Genomic DNA, 13,467 nt, shown 5'->3' on the forward strand with positions numbered 1-13,467 from the left:
TCCTTATAATATCATCCTAGAAGTAAGTTTGTTATGGTATGTCCAGAGATCTCTGCTTGTGTCTCTATTATTAGTCATTTAGATCAATAATAGATGACACCCTTGTTAAATTTGCATATAACACTGAGTTAGGATGGATAGGTAATGTACTGGATGAGAAAGTCATGATCCAAAAAAATCTTGACAAACTATAGCACTGGGTTGAATCTAATCAGAAATAATTTAGTAGAAATAAATGTAAAATCTTATAGTTGGTTTAAAGAAATGAGTTTTCATAAAAACAAGATGAAGAAGCCATATTTTGAGACCAATTCATATGAAAAGAAAACAACATGAATTTAGTGGATTCCAAGTTCAGTGTGTGAAAGGGCAGCTAAAAGGCCAATTTGAATTTAGGCTTATAAGAAGATAGTAGTCACAATATAGTCTTAGCCAGTCAGACAGTTCCAGAATGTTCAGTTCGATTCTAAGTATCACTTTTTAGTAAGGGCCGTGACAATCTGGAGTTGAATGATTGATAAACAGAATAATGAAATATCTTTTGATCCTTGTTATAGGAGCGTTCTTTGAAGGATCTAAGAACAGTTGGCCTAGAGCAGACCTGGGTGGGGGAAATGTATTCTTCAAGTATTTCAAAGGCTGTCATGGGAAAGTGAGATTATATGTGTTCTGTTTGGCACCAAAGAACAGAACCTTATAAAAATGGTCAGAAGTTACAAAGAAGCACATAGAGATTTGATGTCAGAGAGTCTTTTCCAACTATTGGAACTATCTCAGAGCATAATGAACAACATGGTGAGGTGATAGACTCATTCTCACTAAAGTTGTTCCAGCAATGATTAGATGACCAGTTATTAGGTATGTTGTAATGTGTATTCCTTTTCCATAATGGGTTCCATTAGATGTCTACTGAGGTCCCTTCCAAGAATAAAATTCTTTGAAAGTCCTAGTGCCCAGGAATTAGGCAAATGGGAGTCTAACTTTTCTCCAGGCTGGTAACTATTGACCTTGATAAGTTAGAGAATGACCAATATAGGATAACTGGGATTGTGAAGGACCTGGAGATTATATCAGGGGGATCAATTGAAGGAACTAGGGTTTTTTAACTTGATGAAGAGAAGGCATGGGGGAGATGAGATTATTATCTTCAATATTCGGAGTGCTGACCAATAGGAGAGGGAATAGATTTATTCTTTGACTCCAAATAACAGAGGATTAGGCTTATAGAAGAACTTCTGGTGGTTAGATTTTAAAAAATGAAATGGATTCCCTTGTGAGATAATGAATGGCCTTTCTCTACTCTTACCCCTCCATGAGAAACTTCAAGCAATATAGCTAGATGTCCACTTATAAGGTATATTTTAGAAGGAGTTCATTTTCAAGTATTGGTTATACTAGATGAGTTCAACTCTGAAATTCTCAAATTCTAATAAAACTTTCACTAAATAAAAAAATATATATATATTAGAAGTATATCCAGTGTCTGCTTAGCCTGCCCTAATTCCTTAGCTGATCTTGGACTTCTTTCAGACATCTCAGTCTGGAGAGCCATAGCCAGTTGGCATCTTAAACTCAACATGTTCAAAACAGAATTCATTCTCTTTTTGTAAAGTTGAACTGGAAGAGTGCATTTTAAGTTGGGTGAATAATGACTTTGAAGAATAATCCAGTTTAACTTGAGCATTGCATGGATTAAATAATGTGGAATATAATGAGAATTAGATTGTGAAAGACCTTTATAACAGTTTTTTTTTATATTTTAGGAGTTTGCATTTTATAATATAAATATGGAATGGCTAAAAGTTTGGGGATCCTGAGGATAAAGTGGCCTGTGTCTATGCCTTAGGCTTATTTTGATAACAATGTGAAGAATGGACTAGAGAGGGGAAATATTATTTTCATGGGGACTAGGCCAGAGGTTTTTTTTAAATGGTCAGAAGTAATAATGAGAAGCTTTGTGAGTGGAGAAATAATAGATATAAAATGTTGGTGATATAAAATGGATAAGACTTGGCAACTAATTATAGATAGTAATAAGAATGATAGCCTTCCCTTAAAGCCATCTGGGATCTGGAACTAGTGCTAATTTTTTGATTTGAAATTGCCACCTTTTAGCTCTAAATAGTAATTTTTTGTAAGCAAGTTTTCTCCAGGTACTTTTGGCCAGTTCTCTATTTTAAATATTAATTTTTAATATGGGGAAGTTCTGGACTAGATTCAGAAAGGATATTCCTCAATAAACTGAGAAGAATATTCTTTAACATTTTTATTAAACTGCATTTATTATCATGAAAAATATAGCCTATCTAAAGCCAACAGATGAAAAGGAATACTGTTAGAAAGCAGTGCTATAATATCAGTAGAATTTCCAACAAAAGAATAAGAAACATTACTCCAAATTTAAGTTAATTACACCCATTTGACACCCCAAAAGTAATCAGCCTTTAGGTCAAAATAATTTTTAGGTTTTGCTTAGTTAATTTTTATTTATTTATATTTTTGTTGTTGATTACATTTTCAAATAATAGCTGCTAGAAGAAAATTATGCATGTTTTATAGTTGGCTTTTATTGACAATACAAACCAAACTAAAGGAAGATAGAAACATCCTTCCAAACTATTGGAACAATTTTTTCACAGTAATATATGGTAACTGTCAGTTCATTTTGTTGATGGGTTTAATTAAGTTCACCTCCTGTATTTTGGTTTGCTTTAGTAATGAAAAATTAATTACCCATATTTACTTTTTAAAATTGGCTATTCTAAAGATAGTACTTTAGTTTCAAGTTTGAGGGAAAAGGCATATTAATGGCAAAAATAGCTTTATACTATTAATACTAATTAGTGCTAAAAATATTAAGTACATCAGAGTGTTTAATCACAAACAGTATTTTAATTTTTTTCCATATTTCTTATTTATTAACCAGCTTTTGAGATGACATGTACATTTAGAGCACTTGTTTAACTGCTAATTAGGGTTTACATTTGATCCTTTTTGAATATAAAAAATGAAGACTGATGATAGCTGGTGGGAACTCCCATAGTCCATTCTGGTTCAAAAGATAAGGAATGTGCATGTTGAAGTGACACCCAGAAAAGTATTCAGGAAAGAATTAAGTTAGATGTAAGCAATAGGAACATAATTAATTGAGAGCCATTTAAATTGTGAAACTACCTTATTGAAGAGACCTTTTCTTTTCCTTATGCTCTTTAATTTATAAAATGGTAGAAGGAACTTTGGGCTTGGAATCAGAAGAGACTTAATTTTGACTTTTAGCTCTTTTGTGTACTACAGATGTAACCTAGAGCAAATAACTTAAGTTTTTCTAAGCCTTGGTTTCCTATCTGTGAAAGGGAGATATTACTTATACCACCTGCCTTATAGACAGTTGTGAAGAAAGCTCTTTGTAAGTCATAAAATGTTATAAAATGTTATTCATGTGGTGGTGAAAAACAGAACAAAACAAAAAGATCAGATTTTTAAAAAAAAATATTGATGTGGAATGTTAGCCAGGAAGTTTATTTAACTTATTTGCAGAAAGTATTATCCATCTAGCAGAGATATTCTGTAGATTTATTAATATATGGTTAGCACTTCATATTAATTTTGTTATAGAATTATATGAAGTTAATAATTTTGTTTTTAGCAATTGAAATATAACTAGCAATTTCTTTTCTTTTTCTTTTTTTTTTTTTTTTTCTGAGGCATTGGGGTTAAGTAACTTGCCCAGGGTAACACAGGTAAATATTAAGTATATGAGGTCAAATTTGAACTTGGGTCCTTCTGATTTCAAGGGCTGGTACTCTATCCACTGTACCACCTAACTGTCCCCCTAGCAAATTTTTTTTTTAATGTTGTATTTTCCTCTATCTGGGTAACTCACTTGATTTCAAAGTACTTTTTTTAATTTCAGTATATAAATCTATGTTTTAGCTGGTAGCTGGTAGCTAAATGAATTTCTGAACAAGAAAGAAACTTAGTGGTCATGTAGTTCAACTTTCTTTTTCATCCAGGAACCTTATATGCAATATCCCTGATAGGTGATCATTCAGCTCCTGATGAAATAGAAGGAATGTTTCTCCTTCACAGGGGAATTCATTCCATTCTGTAGATACTCTAGTTTTTTTTAATGTTCTTCATTATGTTGAAACAAAGCCCTTAAGTCCCACATGCTTGTTGGAAATCTTTCTTACAACATACATGTTCTTTAAACTGTGCTGCATTTTTGGTTAACTATTCCAGAAAATAAAATGTTTCTGCATTAGCAGCCAATTGTGTGAATACCACATCCTATGAACTGTAAATTTTGAGTTTATAGTAAATCATTAAATGAGAGTGTTTATGCAGAAACATTTCAAGGAGCTTATTTTAGATTTTTAAAAATTCCCCACAGTTCAATCATAGTATATTTTGCTTTTATTCAGGTAGATTTTTGTGCATCACTAAAATGTAGTGAAATTAACCAGTAGAGCTCATTCAGGCCCATCTACTCATGCTTACCCAGACATGAATTTAGAAGTTTGTCATAGTAGTTCTGGAACTGTAAGGTGACATGAAATCTTGTCAGTATTTCCTACCTTTCTTCTCCATTCTTGTCTTGGGGCTAATTTTACTAGTTTTCTTTATCCAAAGTTATTTGAAGTTTTATTAATGTCATTATTCCTCAGTGTTTCTAAATTCATTTTGGCTAAAGCATATCTTTTCTTGATCACAATTATGTACATTTAGCTTAATTTGAAGCTATTTCTTTATGGTTGGCAAAGATATTTGGAAGAAGAAAAAATACCCACAATAGTTGTTTTTCTATGGATAAGTTTCTCTCCCAGCCCCACTTGATCTCATATTTGAATGTCACAGTTGGGAAAATATGCATATATTTTCCTGTTATATGCATATATGCTAATTAATAAAGATTACATATTTAACCTGAGCATAAAGTTTAAAAAAAAAAGTTACATGGTACCTCCTTTTTTCTGGATACTTTTTCTTGTCTCATAGTTCTCAGATTTGGAGAAGTAAATCTTGCCATTTCTGTTCATTCATTCATTCATGACAAACATTGATTAAAATACCTCTTAGTATGCTACTAAAAGTTTTAGGTATTGTTTTGTTTTTTGGAGAGGGGAGAAGTTGATCTGGACCTATGATTTCATTGGTCTAAAAAAATTCCTGTGAAGAAACTTTCTCTATCAAGCAAATCCACAACTGCTTTATATCTTATAGTAGTAAAAGAGTTTCCTGGATCCTTGAGTAGATAAGTGACTATCCCATAGCCACACATTCATTTATGTGTCAGAAGTATATCTTGAACCTTGGGCTTCTCAATCTATTCTTCTGAGGACACAGTGGATGGAGAGCACTGGGCTTGAAGTCAAGAAGACTCATCTTCCTTAGTTGAAATCTAGCCTCAGGCACTTAGTAACGAGTCACCTTGGGCAAGTCACTTAATCCTGATTGTCTTAATTTCCTTATCTGGTAAAATGAGCTGGAGAAGGAAATGGCAAAGCAATCCAGTATCTTTGCCAAAAAAATGCCAAATGTGGTCACAAAAAGTTTTATGACTGAAAAATAACGGATTAGTATGGCTCCCTCTCTACATTTCTAGAGTGTTTTAAAATCTCTAAAGTTAATTAAGCAATTCTCAGCAATGCTGAAGTAGGTAGTATAAATATTTTTAGCTTTATTTTACATTTGAAGACACTGAGGCACAGAGAAAATGAGTAATTTCCCCAACATCACAATTAATCTCTAAATTCTTACATCTAGCAGCATTTTTGTCTGCTATACCATGATTTTCCCAATAGTAAGCCATCTCAAAAGTTTTAATCATATAATCTAAGATATCTAAATTTTGTTTGCTTTTAGGCTATGTTTTTGAGATTCTTTTAGCAATTCGAGAAAATCTCAGCACAGAGTACACAGGATTAGGTTAGTTACAGATATATTTTTTGTGTGGCACAGTTCATATTTATTCACTCCTAGATTGACCAAATCACCCTTGAGCAATCTTGGTTTAATCCTTATCTTGTTTATTGGCTCTCAGTTCTTTCTCAAGTCTTTCTTTATCCAGTTCTAGTCTCTTTCACTTTTCCCCACCTCTAATTTTGTTTGAGATCCTCCTTCCATGTTCCCTAGCTTTGAAACTCTTTACTCCCTTTAGTTTTACCTAGTTTGTCTAAGATAGCTAGTCTATCTTCATACCTATTTTTTTCCAAACATCTTCATACCTCCCCTCCTTTTTTTTATTTCCTGCCTCTGATCCAGTTTACCTGCATATCTTGGAGATCATATAATCATATTTCTTGGCCTCATTGATTTCTTATTACAAATATAATCATACTTTATGTTTTGGTGGGAGGAGGGGAATTCATTCTCTATCCTATTTGACTGGATGAGAGTCCTGGATTTTCCTTTTTAGTCCCCCTGGTGATTTGTACTTTTGTTCTCCTTCATTCGTATGAATGATAGAAATTTGACTCTGTGTGCTAGAGTATTAAACCATAGGACTGGGTATGTTATTGCCTAACTATAACTCAGTCACCTGTGCTTGAAAGAAGAATAACATCTTTTGGGGGTTTAAATTTGATTTGTTTGATTGAAGTTGAAACTTTGAAATACTCCAAGACTCTTCTGAGAATAGAATATTCTTATCATCTGGCTTTTCTTTCCATCAGGGTTTGGATTGTTGAATTGGACCATTTGTTAATTTATTAGTGTGGTGTCTTTTTGGTCCAGAATAAATACCATATCTGGATACTTATTTGTAGTTGAAATGATATCTTCCAGTGACAAACTTACTAAAATCACCAAATAAATTGAAATTGGCTGAAAATAAATTTGAATAAATTCCTAGCAGCCAGCATTTCTTCCCACTTCTACTTTCTTTAGCAAATTGATGAAAACTGTACATTAGGGATTCAAATAGTGACCTTTCTAATAGAAAAATCCATCCTTACCTCAAAACCCCCCCCACAAAAACCCAACTAGGAAAACTCTCATTTTTAAATTGTATTTTGGATCACTTAATCTCTTAAAACTAAGCCAGAAACCCTGAAGGTCTTCTCTTAGATTGATAGCATTTTTTTTTTTGGTCTAAATAAAAAAATTCATTCTCTGCCTCATTTCCTACCCAGCCTTAATCACTAATTGAGTGTTATCTCAGTCAAAATGAGACCTGTAAAGATCTTAGCTTAAAAAGGCCACTGCATCCAGGACCATTTCTAGTCATCTTGATATACATCTGACCACTGGAACCTGTTACCTCTAAAGTAGAGAGTGAAACTGGTGACTTTGCACAGCCCTCCCTCACTTAAATCTAATTCACTTGCATATCATGGCATCACTCCCTGATGTAATGGTTTTCTAAAACGAAGGACAAACAACCTTTATTTATAAAATTATAAAATATATAATAGCACCTCCTTTGTATAGTTTATAGGAGAATCAAGTAAGATATATGTAGATATGTAGATATGTAGATATGTAGAATAAATAGATCTCTTTCTATATCCATATATATATATATATATTTCTTTCTGTAGACCAATTTGGGCTTTATTAGCCAAATGCTAGCTGTTATTATTAATATAGCATTGTGAATGGTTTGATATCCAAATTTATCTCTCTATGTATATGTACATATAGATAATAATTGATGAATATATTGAGAAAAAAATGAATAAATGAATATATTGACATGGATAAGACCAAAAGATCCTCTTCAGCAAATAAATGGTTTAAATAAGAGATTTATCTAAAGGGATCAGATAATGATGTCATTAGCTTTTGAAAAATGAACTCATTCTGTTTTACTGGAAATTTATTTACCTTGTGAAATTTCTCTTTTTTATCAGCTAAAAAAACTTCTATTTTTACTTTTAAAACTGGGTAGTTAGCCAGAGAAGAGAACTTCTAATAGTTTCCAAATGTTTACCGTTTAGAATTGGACTGTAAACCTTAGAAAACATCAGGAATTTGCAGAGCTTGGCAATTTTCATAGATCCTTTCATTATGGCTAAATGAACCCATGAAAATTCTGTTTTATGATCCTCATATTATCTTCATTGGGAAACTATGTTTTCAGGCTGGTGACTTAATTTCAAAAAGCAAAACCCCAAAATGTTTATACATTAAAAATCTTTTTTAAATGATCATATATTGAGGGTATATATATACTGTTTCTACTGTTCACTAGGAGTAGTAAATATGGATTGCTTTATCGTAGGAAATTTTACAAGTTGAAATTTAAAATAATTTCACAAGAATGATTTAAGTAAATTTATTGAAGATAAAACCATTGACCTATTTGATAATGGGATAAAATTGCTGTCATGCAGGGCAATGGCACTCACTGCTTTTCTCTTGTTTATAGCTTAACCCATCAGAACTATAAAGTTTACTTAAGAGTGTGCAGAGAAGGAAGAAAGTAGGGTCTATGATAGAGCTTTGGGGAACACCCACAGAATGTGATGTGTGATAAGTCAGCAAAGGTGAATGAGAAGTAGCTCTCAGACAGACAAAGAACCAAGACAAAGTTATGCCATGAAAAATCAGAGAAGAAACACTTCTGGGAGTAAAGGTTGGACAACTGCCAGATGTAACAAATATATTGAGATGGATGAGGACTGAGAAAAAAGAATATCAGATATGGCTAATAAGATCATTTTGTTAAGTTTTGAGAGAGCTGTTGAGGAATAACAATTGCATATCTATTGTCAATCTTTGCTGTTTATTTGGGAAGGCACTATTATCTCATTCATCCCATCTAAATTCAGAGGAAATCAGTAGAAATAGTTTTGAAAAGGTCACTATTATGCTCTTTCTGTTTTACCTTTAATATTCTGTGGACACTATACCATTAGATAAAATAGCTACTTTTGGTACTTGAATATGTTGTTGAGTATAAGCTCATCTTATATGGCCTTTAAAAGCAGCTTTAAAACAACTTCATTGGGATGCTGATAGGATGATACGGATATGTTTTATTAATTTTATTTTCCAACATCATCACCATTATCATTTCATTATATTTCTGGAAAACATGCTTATTTCTGATTCCAGCCCTTTGGTCAAACTAGTTTTACTGAACGGAAATGCACTTGTTTCTCATTATTCATGTCAAATCATAAGAACCAGTTTTAATCCAAGAATAAGACTTTTTTTTTTTTTGGACTGACCTAGGTCACATTAAAATATCTATATTCTGAATTCTTATGGTTTCTATCTAGGTCACCCTTTGCCTTGGGATAGTGGAATGTATCCTCATTAGTTGGGTACTGGGGTCTGAGCAGGAGTAAGACAAGTGGGCAGAAAGATTTTGCAACTTTTCCCCTCCTTCTTGCCTTAAACTCTACTTCCAGCTTAAACTATATCAGCTTAAAAGCATTAGAGTTGAGTTTGGCACTTACTATCCTTTCACCCATTTTGACTTTGTCGCATTATTTACTTAACAGTTTTATGTAAAAATGACTTGTTTTCTATGCTAGTCTTTTAAAAAAATATTTTAGTGGATAGGATGTCTCTTCTTTATTTAGCTTTATAATATATTACTGTGTACATGAGTACTTATTAAATGTTGACGATCAGCTGCCTTGGTTTTCCTCTGCCAATTTGACATAATTTTTCATAAATTTGAAGATTATATATTTTTTACATTCTTAAAGTGATATTGATATAGATTTATCGTCTAGTTGTTTAGAATGTACCACAGAAATTACTTTCCTGATTACTTGATGATGTTTGAAGTGATGAATTTTAGGTGTTTGTTTCTTGTACTGAAAATGTATTTATGTATGTATAGTTATTTTTCATTATTGGAAATAATAATGTGTTTTGGCAATGTTTTATCATTATTCTTGTTTTAGTGTTATTCCTCTGTTAAGAGAATCAGTTGGAATATTGATGCAACGAACACCTCCATCACTGGAAACTGCTCTGCCTCAGTGCTATCAGAGGGTAAGTTGTAAAACTTCCAGACCTGAGTTTTGTTAAGATCCAAACTCCTGAGGTTTTTAGCATGTTTGTTTTTTAAGTACTGAATTTTTTGGTCAGCATGTGCTTGGATATAGTGGTTTTTAAAATTCCAGGATTGAATCATGACTTATGGTCATAACTCAGAATAAGTTAAAAATTTTTAGAAAAGCAGTTGCTAGGTAAAATGTTGTGAAATGTGCTTTAGCTGGAACTCTGAACATTTTTCTTATTTTGTTAGAATAATGGAACATTTTTTAAAAATCTTAAAAGTTGGGTTCTACATAATAGAAAGATAAAATACAAACATCTCAAGAGTATAATTTTCTTGAAGGAAGAGATTGTCTTTATCATCATTCCCTGATTGTCTTATCTAATTTGCTTTTTTGAATTGTTGATGAATTATGGATGTTGTCTTCCAATTTAGATAAAGATTCTTTTCAAACTTTTGTTCTTTAGCTTCTATCCAGCCTGCACAGGGAGGTGGCACAATGGGTAGAGTTTTTAGCCTGCATTCAGGAAGACTTATTTTTCTGAGTTCAAATCTGGTCTCAGGGATTTACTTCCTCTGTGACCCTGGACAAGTCATTTAATGCTGTTTCTCTTGGTTTCCTCATCTATAAAAAGAGCTAGAGAAGAAAATGACAAACCAGTATCTTTGCTAAGAAAACCCCAGATGGGCTTCCCCCAAATTAGATATGACTAAAAAGACTGAACAACAGCTCTCCAATCGAAATGTGGAATCTAAAAAATGGTGACAGTAATTCTAACAAGAATTATTTCTTATTTCATGAATAGTAAGAATACATTAGGATTCTCTTTTCCTTAGAAGCAAAGTCAAATTTTATTTTGTTTGTAACACTTTTCATGACCACAGTATTAGAGTTTAGAATGCATTTGTATTTTAGATTATCTTGTTTGTACTTTAGATGTCATCTCCTTTAATCTCTTTATTATACATATGAAGAAACTGAGGCTGAGAGAAGCTGTGACTTATGCAGGTTTACACAGTTACTAAATGGCAGAGTTGAGCTTTGAATTCAGATCCTTAGACCCAAACACTGTACTTCACACTGGACTCATTGTACAGTCTGAGCCAACTTTGCCTTACAAAACCTGGAAAATTAATTACCATAAAGCCAGTATACTGATATTTTAAGCAGTGTTTGAAGAAGAAAATGTAATATTTTATACTCAGATCTAAAAAAGTTAGAAAATTTGTGGATCATATAAAACTGGGAAAAAACTACTAAAGAATTGGAATTGAGATATACAAAAAATCTCAACAGGTTGAAATTGTGGGCTGAATAAAGCTAATAAGATGAAATTTAATTGGGATAAATGGAAGGTCTTAAATTTGGCTTCATAAATTTAGCTGTATCAACAGAGGACTTAGGGATGTGTTGATAGAAAATGTGTCTGTGGGAAAAAAATCAGGAGCTTTAGCAAATTGCAATCCCAATATGAGTCAAGCAATGTGATGTTGCTAATAAAAAAAAGTAATTGTGATTTTAGGTTACATTGATTAGATCTGTTCCTCAGTTTATAGCTGAATAGGCCTAAACCTGTTAAATAACTTATAACATGCTCATATAACTGGTAAATAATAGCAGTAGATTTCTCATCTAGATGTTTTAATTCCAAGTTTACTGCTTTATTATTTTACACTGTTGTATTATTCTACTGTAATTTTTTTTTTTAACATCTAATCACAGTATTATTGATATACGTTGATATGGTTGTCCATTCCAAATCTAAGCTCCAGGAGTCAGCTCTGTTCTTGATATATTTATTATACTTATCAGTGCCATAGTTCATCATCTTGTTAAGCTTACCTGGTCCCTGCCAGGTCTCTGCTAGTTTCTTCTTTTTGATATTCTGTGAATTCTGCTAAATCTCTGTTTAAATTATTAATCAGGTCTATATTAATAATTTCTGGGGGAAATATGTTCAAAATAATAAAGCTCTACATTTATAAATAATAAAGCTAAAGCTAGCAAAATTATTATTTCTAAATACCATTGAGGCCCATGCAGTTCTCCTCATAAAGCATTAAAGAATGTTTTTCATGTTTTGTCCAAAGAAATATAGGTATTCTTAACAATGGATAAATTTTAGTTTATATGATAATATACTTATGAAAATCCAAAATGACTTCATATGACCTATGTGATACATACTCTATTTACAATAAATTTTAGAATATTGTAGAGGGCAGGGCCTAGTTTTTCTGATAAAACATAGAATTTCTGCATAGTTGATAATAATTGTATCTGCATTTTATATTCTAGGTTCTGCAGTTACAAGGAGTTTACCATTTACAAGAACAGCATTTTTGGACTCTTTGTACTGATGTATATGTTGGGACTTTGAAATTAGTAGTAGCACCTGATGCTGATTCAAGGTGGATTTTAAGCCAAACTCACAACATTTTTACTCAGGTATGGCTATTCTTTACCTTACTATTGATAGGATTTTGAAATTATTTTTATTTATTTCATATATGAACTGAACATACATAATTTTCTGACAGATGCTGATTGTGGGGAACTCTTTGTTGTTTATATGTTATAGAAAGTTTTATTTGATTCTTCGATTTGTAAAACTTAAGGAAATCATATTGTGAAAATACATCCTCCAAACATACTTTTAATTTTGTTACTACACACATTATAAAAACATGTTTTGACAGGAAAACAATAGGCCACTTTTGAAAAGGATAAATGTGATAAAAATGGATAAAAGCATAGCATGTTGAGTAGAGTGCTGAATTTGGATTGGTTTCAGATCTTCTTTCTGATATTTGATAGGTTTATGGCATTAAGCCAATTGTTTAAAGTTCTCTCTCTATAGTTGATTAATATGTTAAATTTTAATAGCTTCATAAATTTGTCATCTTTTACTTTTCAACTTGCTCACCTGCTACTTTGGTAACTAATATGTTACCAAATCTTATGGATTTTTCCTTTGCAACTACTTCAAATTTCTCCCCATTTCATTCCATCTTCCACTTACCTACCAAAATCATCTTTGGTACAAATAATGTACTAAAGCACAAATCTGACCATGTCAGTTTCTCTTTCCCACAACTCAGTAAATTCCATTTTCTTCAAAAGCAAATATACATTACTCTATGTGACTTTTAAAATCCTTCACAATCTGTCCCCTTCCACTTTTGCATACATACAAACAGAGAAATAAATATACATGGAGCTTAATCCACAGGATAAAGGAGAGAACCCTGACAAAGTAAAATCCTTATTGATACTGGAGAATTGTATTCATATATGTACTTCTTCAGTGCCCTTTCTCTACCAATTCCATGCATTTTTGACTGAGACACAAAGTAAATATGTGGCCTTATGGAACCCTCTTACCCACACACCAGAACTGCTGCTATTGTACCACACCTTCTCCCTAGTCACAGTCCTATAATAACCAGCAGGAAATAACTGACTGATCGTGTGAAGAAAGGGTGAGATTAAAAATATTCTGTCC

The 13,467-nt window shown here is 32.2% G+C and overlaps 1 protein-coding gene across 1 annotated transcript in view; it reads left to right on the forward strand.

Annotated features, from left to right (window-relative positions):
• The window catches only part of SLC30A7 (solute carrier family 30 member 7), a 74,913-nt gene that overhangs the window by 51,028 nt on the left and 10,418 nt on the right, over positions 1–13,467 (forward strand). The window contains exons 9-10 of the mRNA XM_031967167.1: positions 9,864–9,954; positions 12,261–12,410. Of these exons, the coding sequence (XP_031823027.1) occupies positions 9,864–9,954; positions 12,261–12,410 (241 nt within the window). The remainder of the gene's footprint in view (positions 1–9,863; positions 9,955–12,260; positions 12,411–13,467) is intronic.

The sequence above is a fragment of the Sarcophilus harrisii genome, chromosome 4, assembly GCF_902635505.1.
Source record: "Sarcophilus harrisii chromosome 4, mSarHar1.11, whole genome shotgun sequence".
NCBI lineage: Eukaryota > Metazoa > Chordata > Mammalia > Dasyuromorphia > Dasyuridae > Sarcophilus > Sarcophilus harrisii.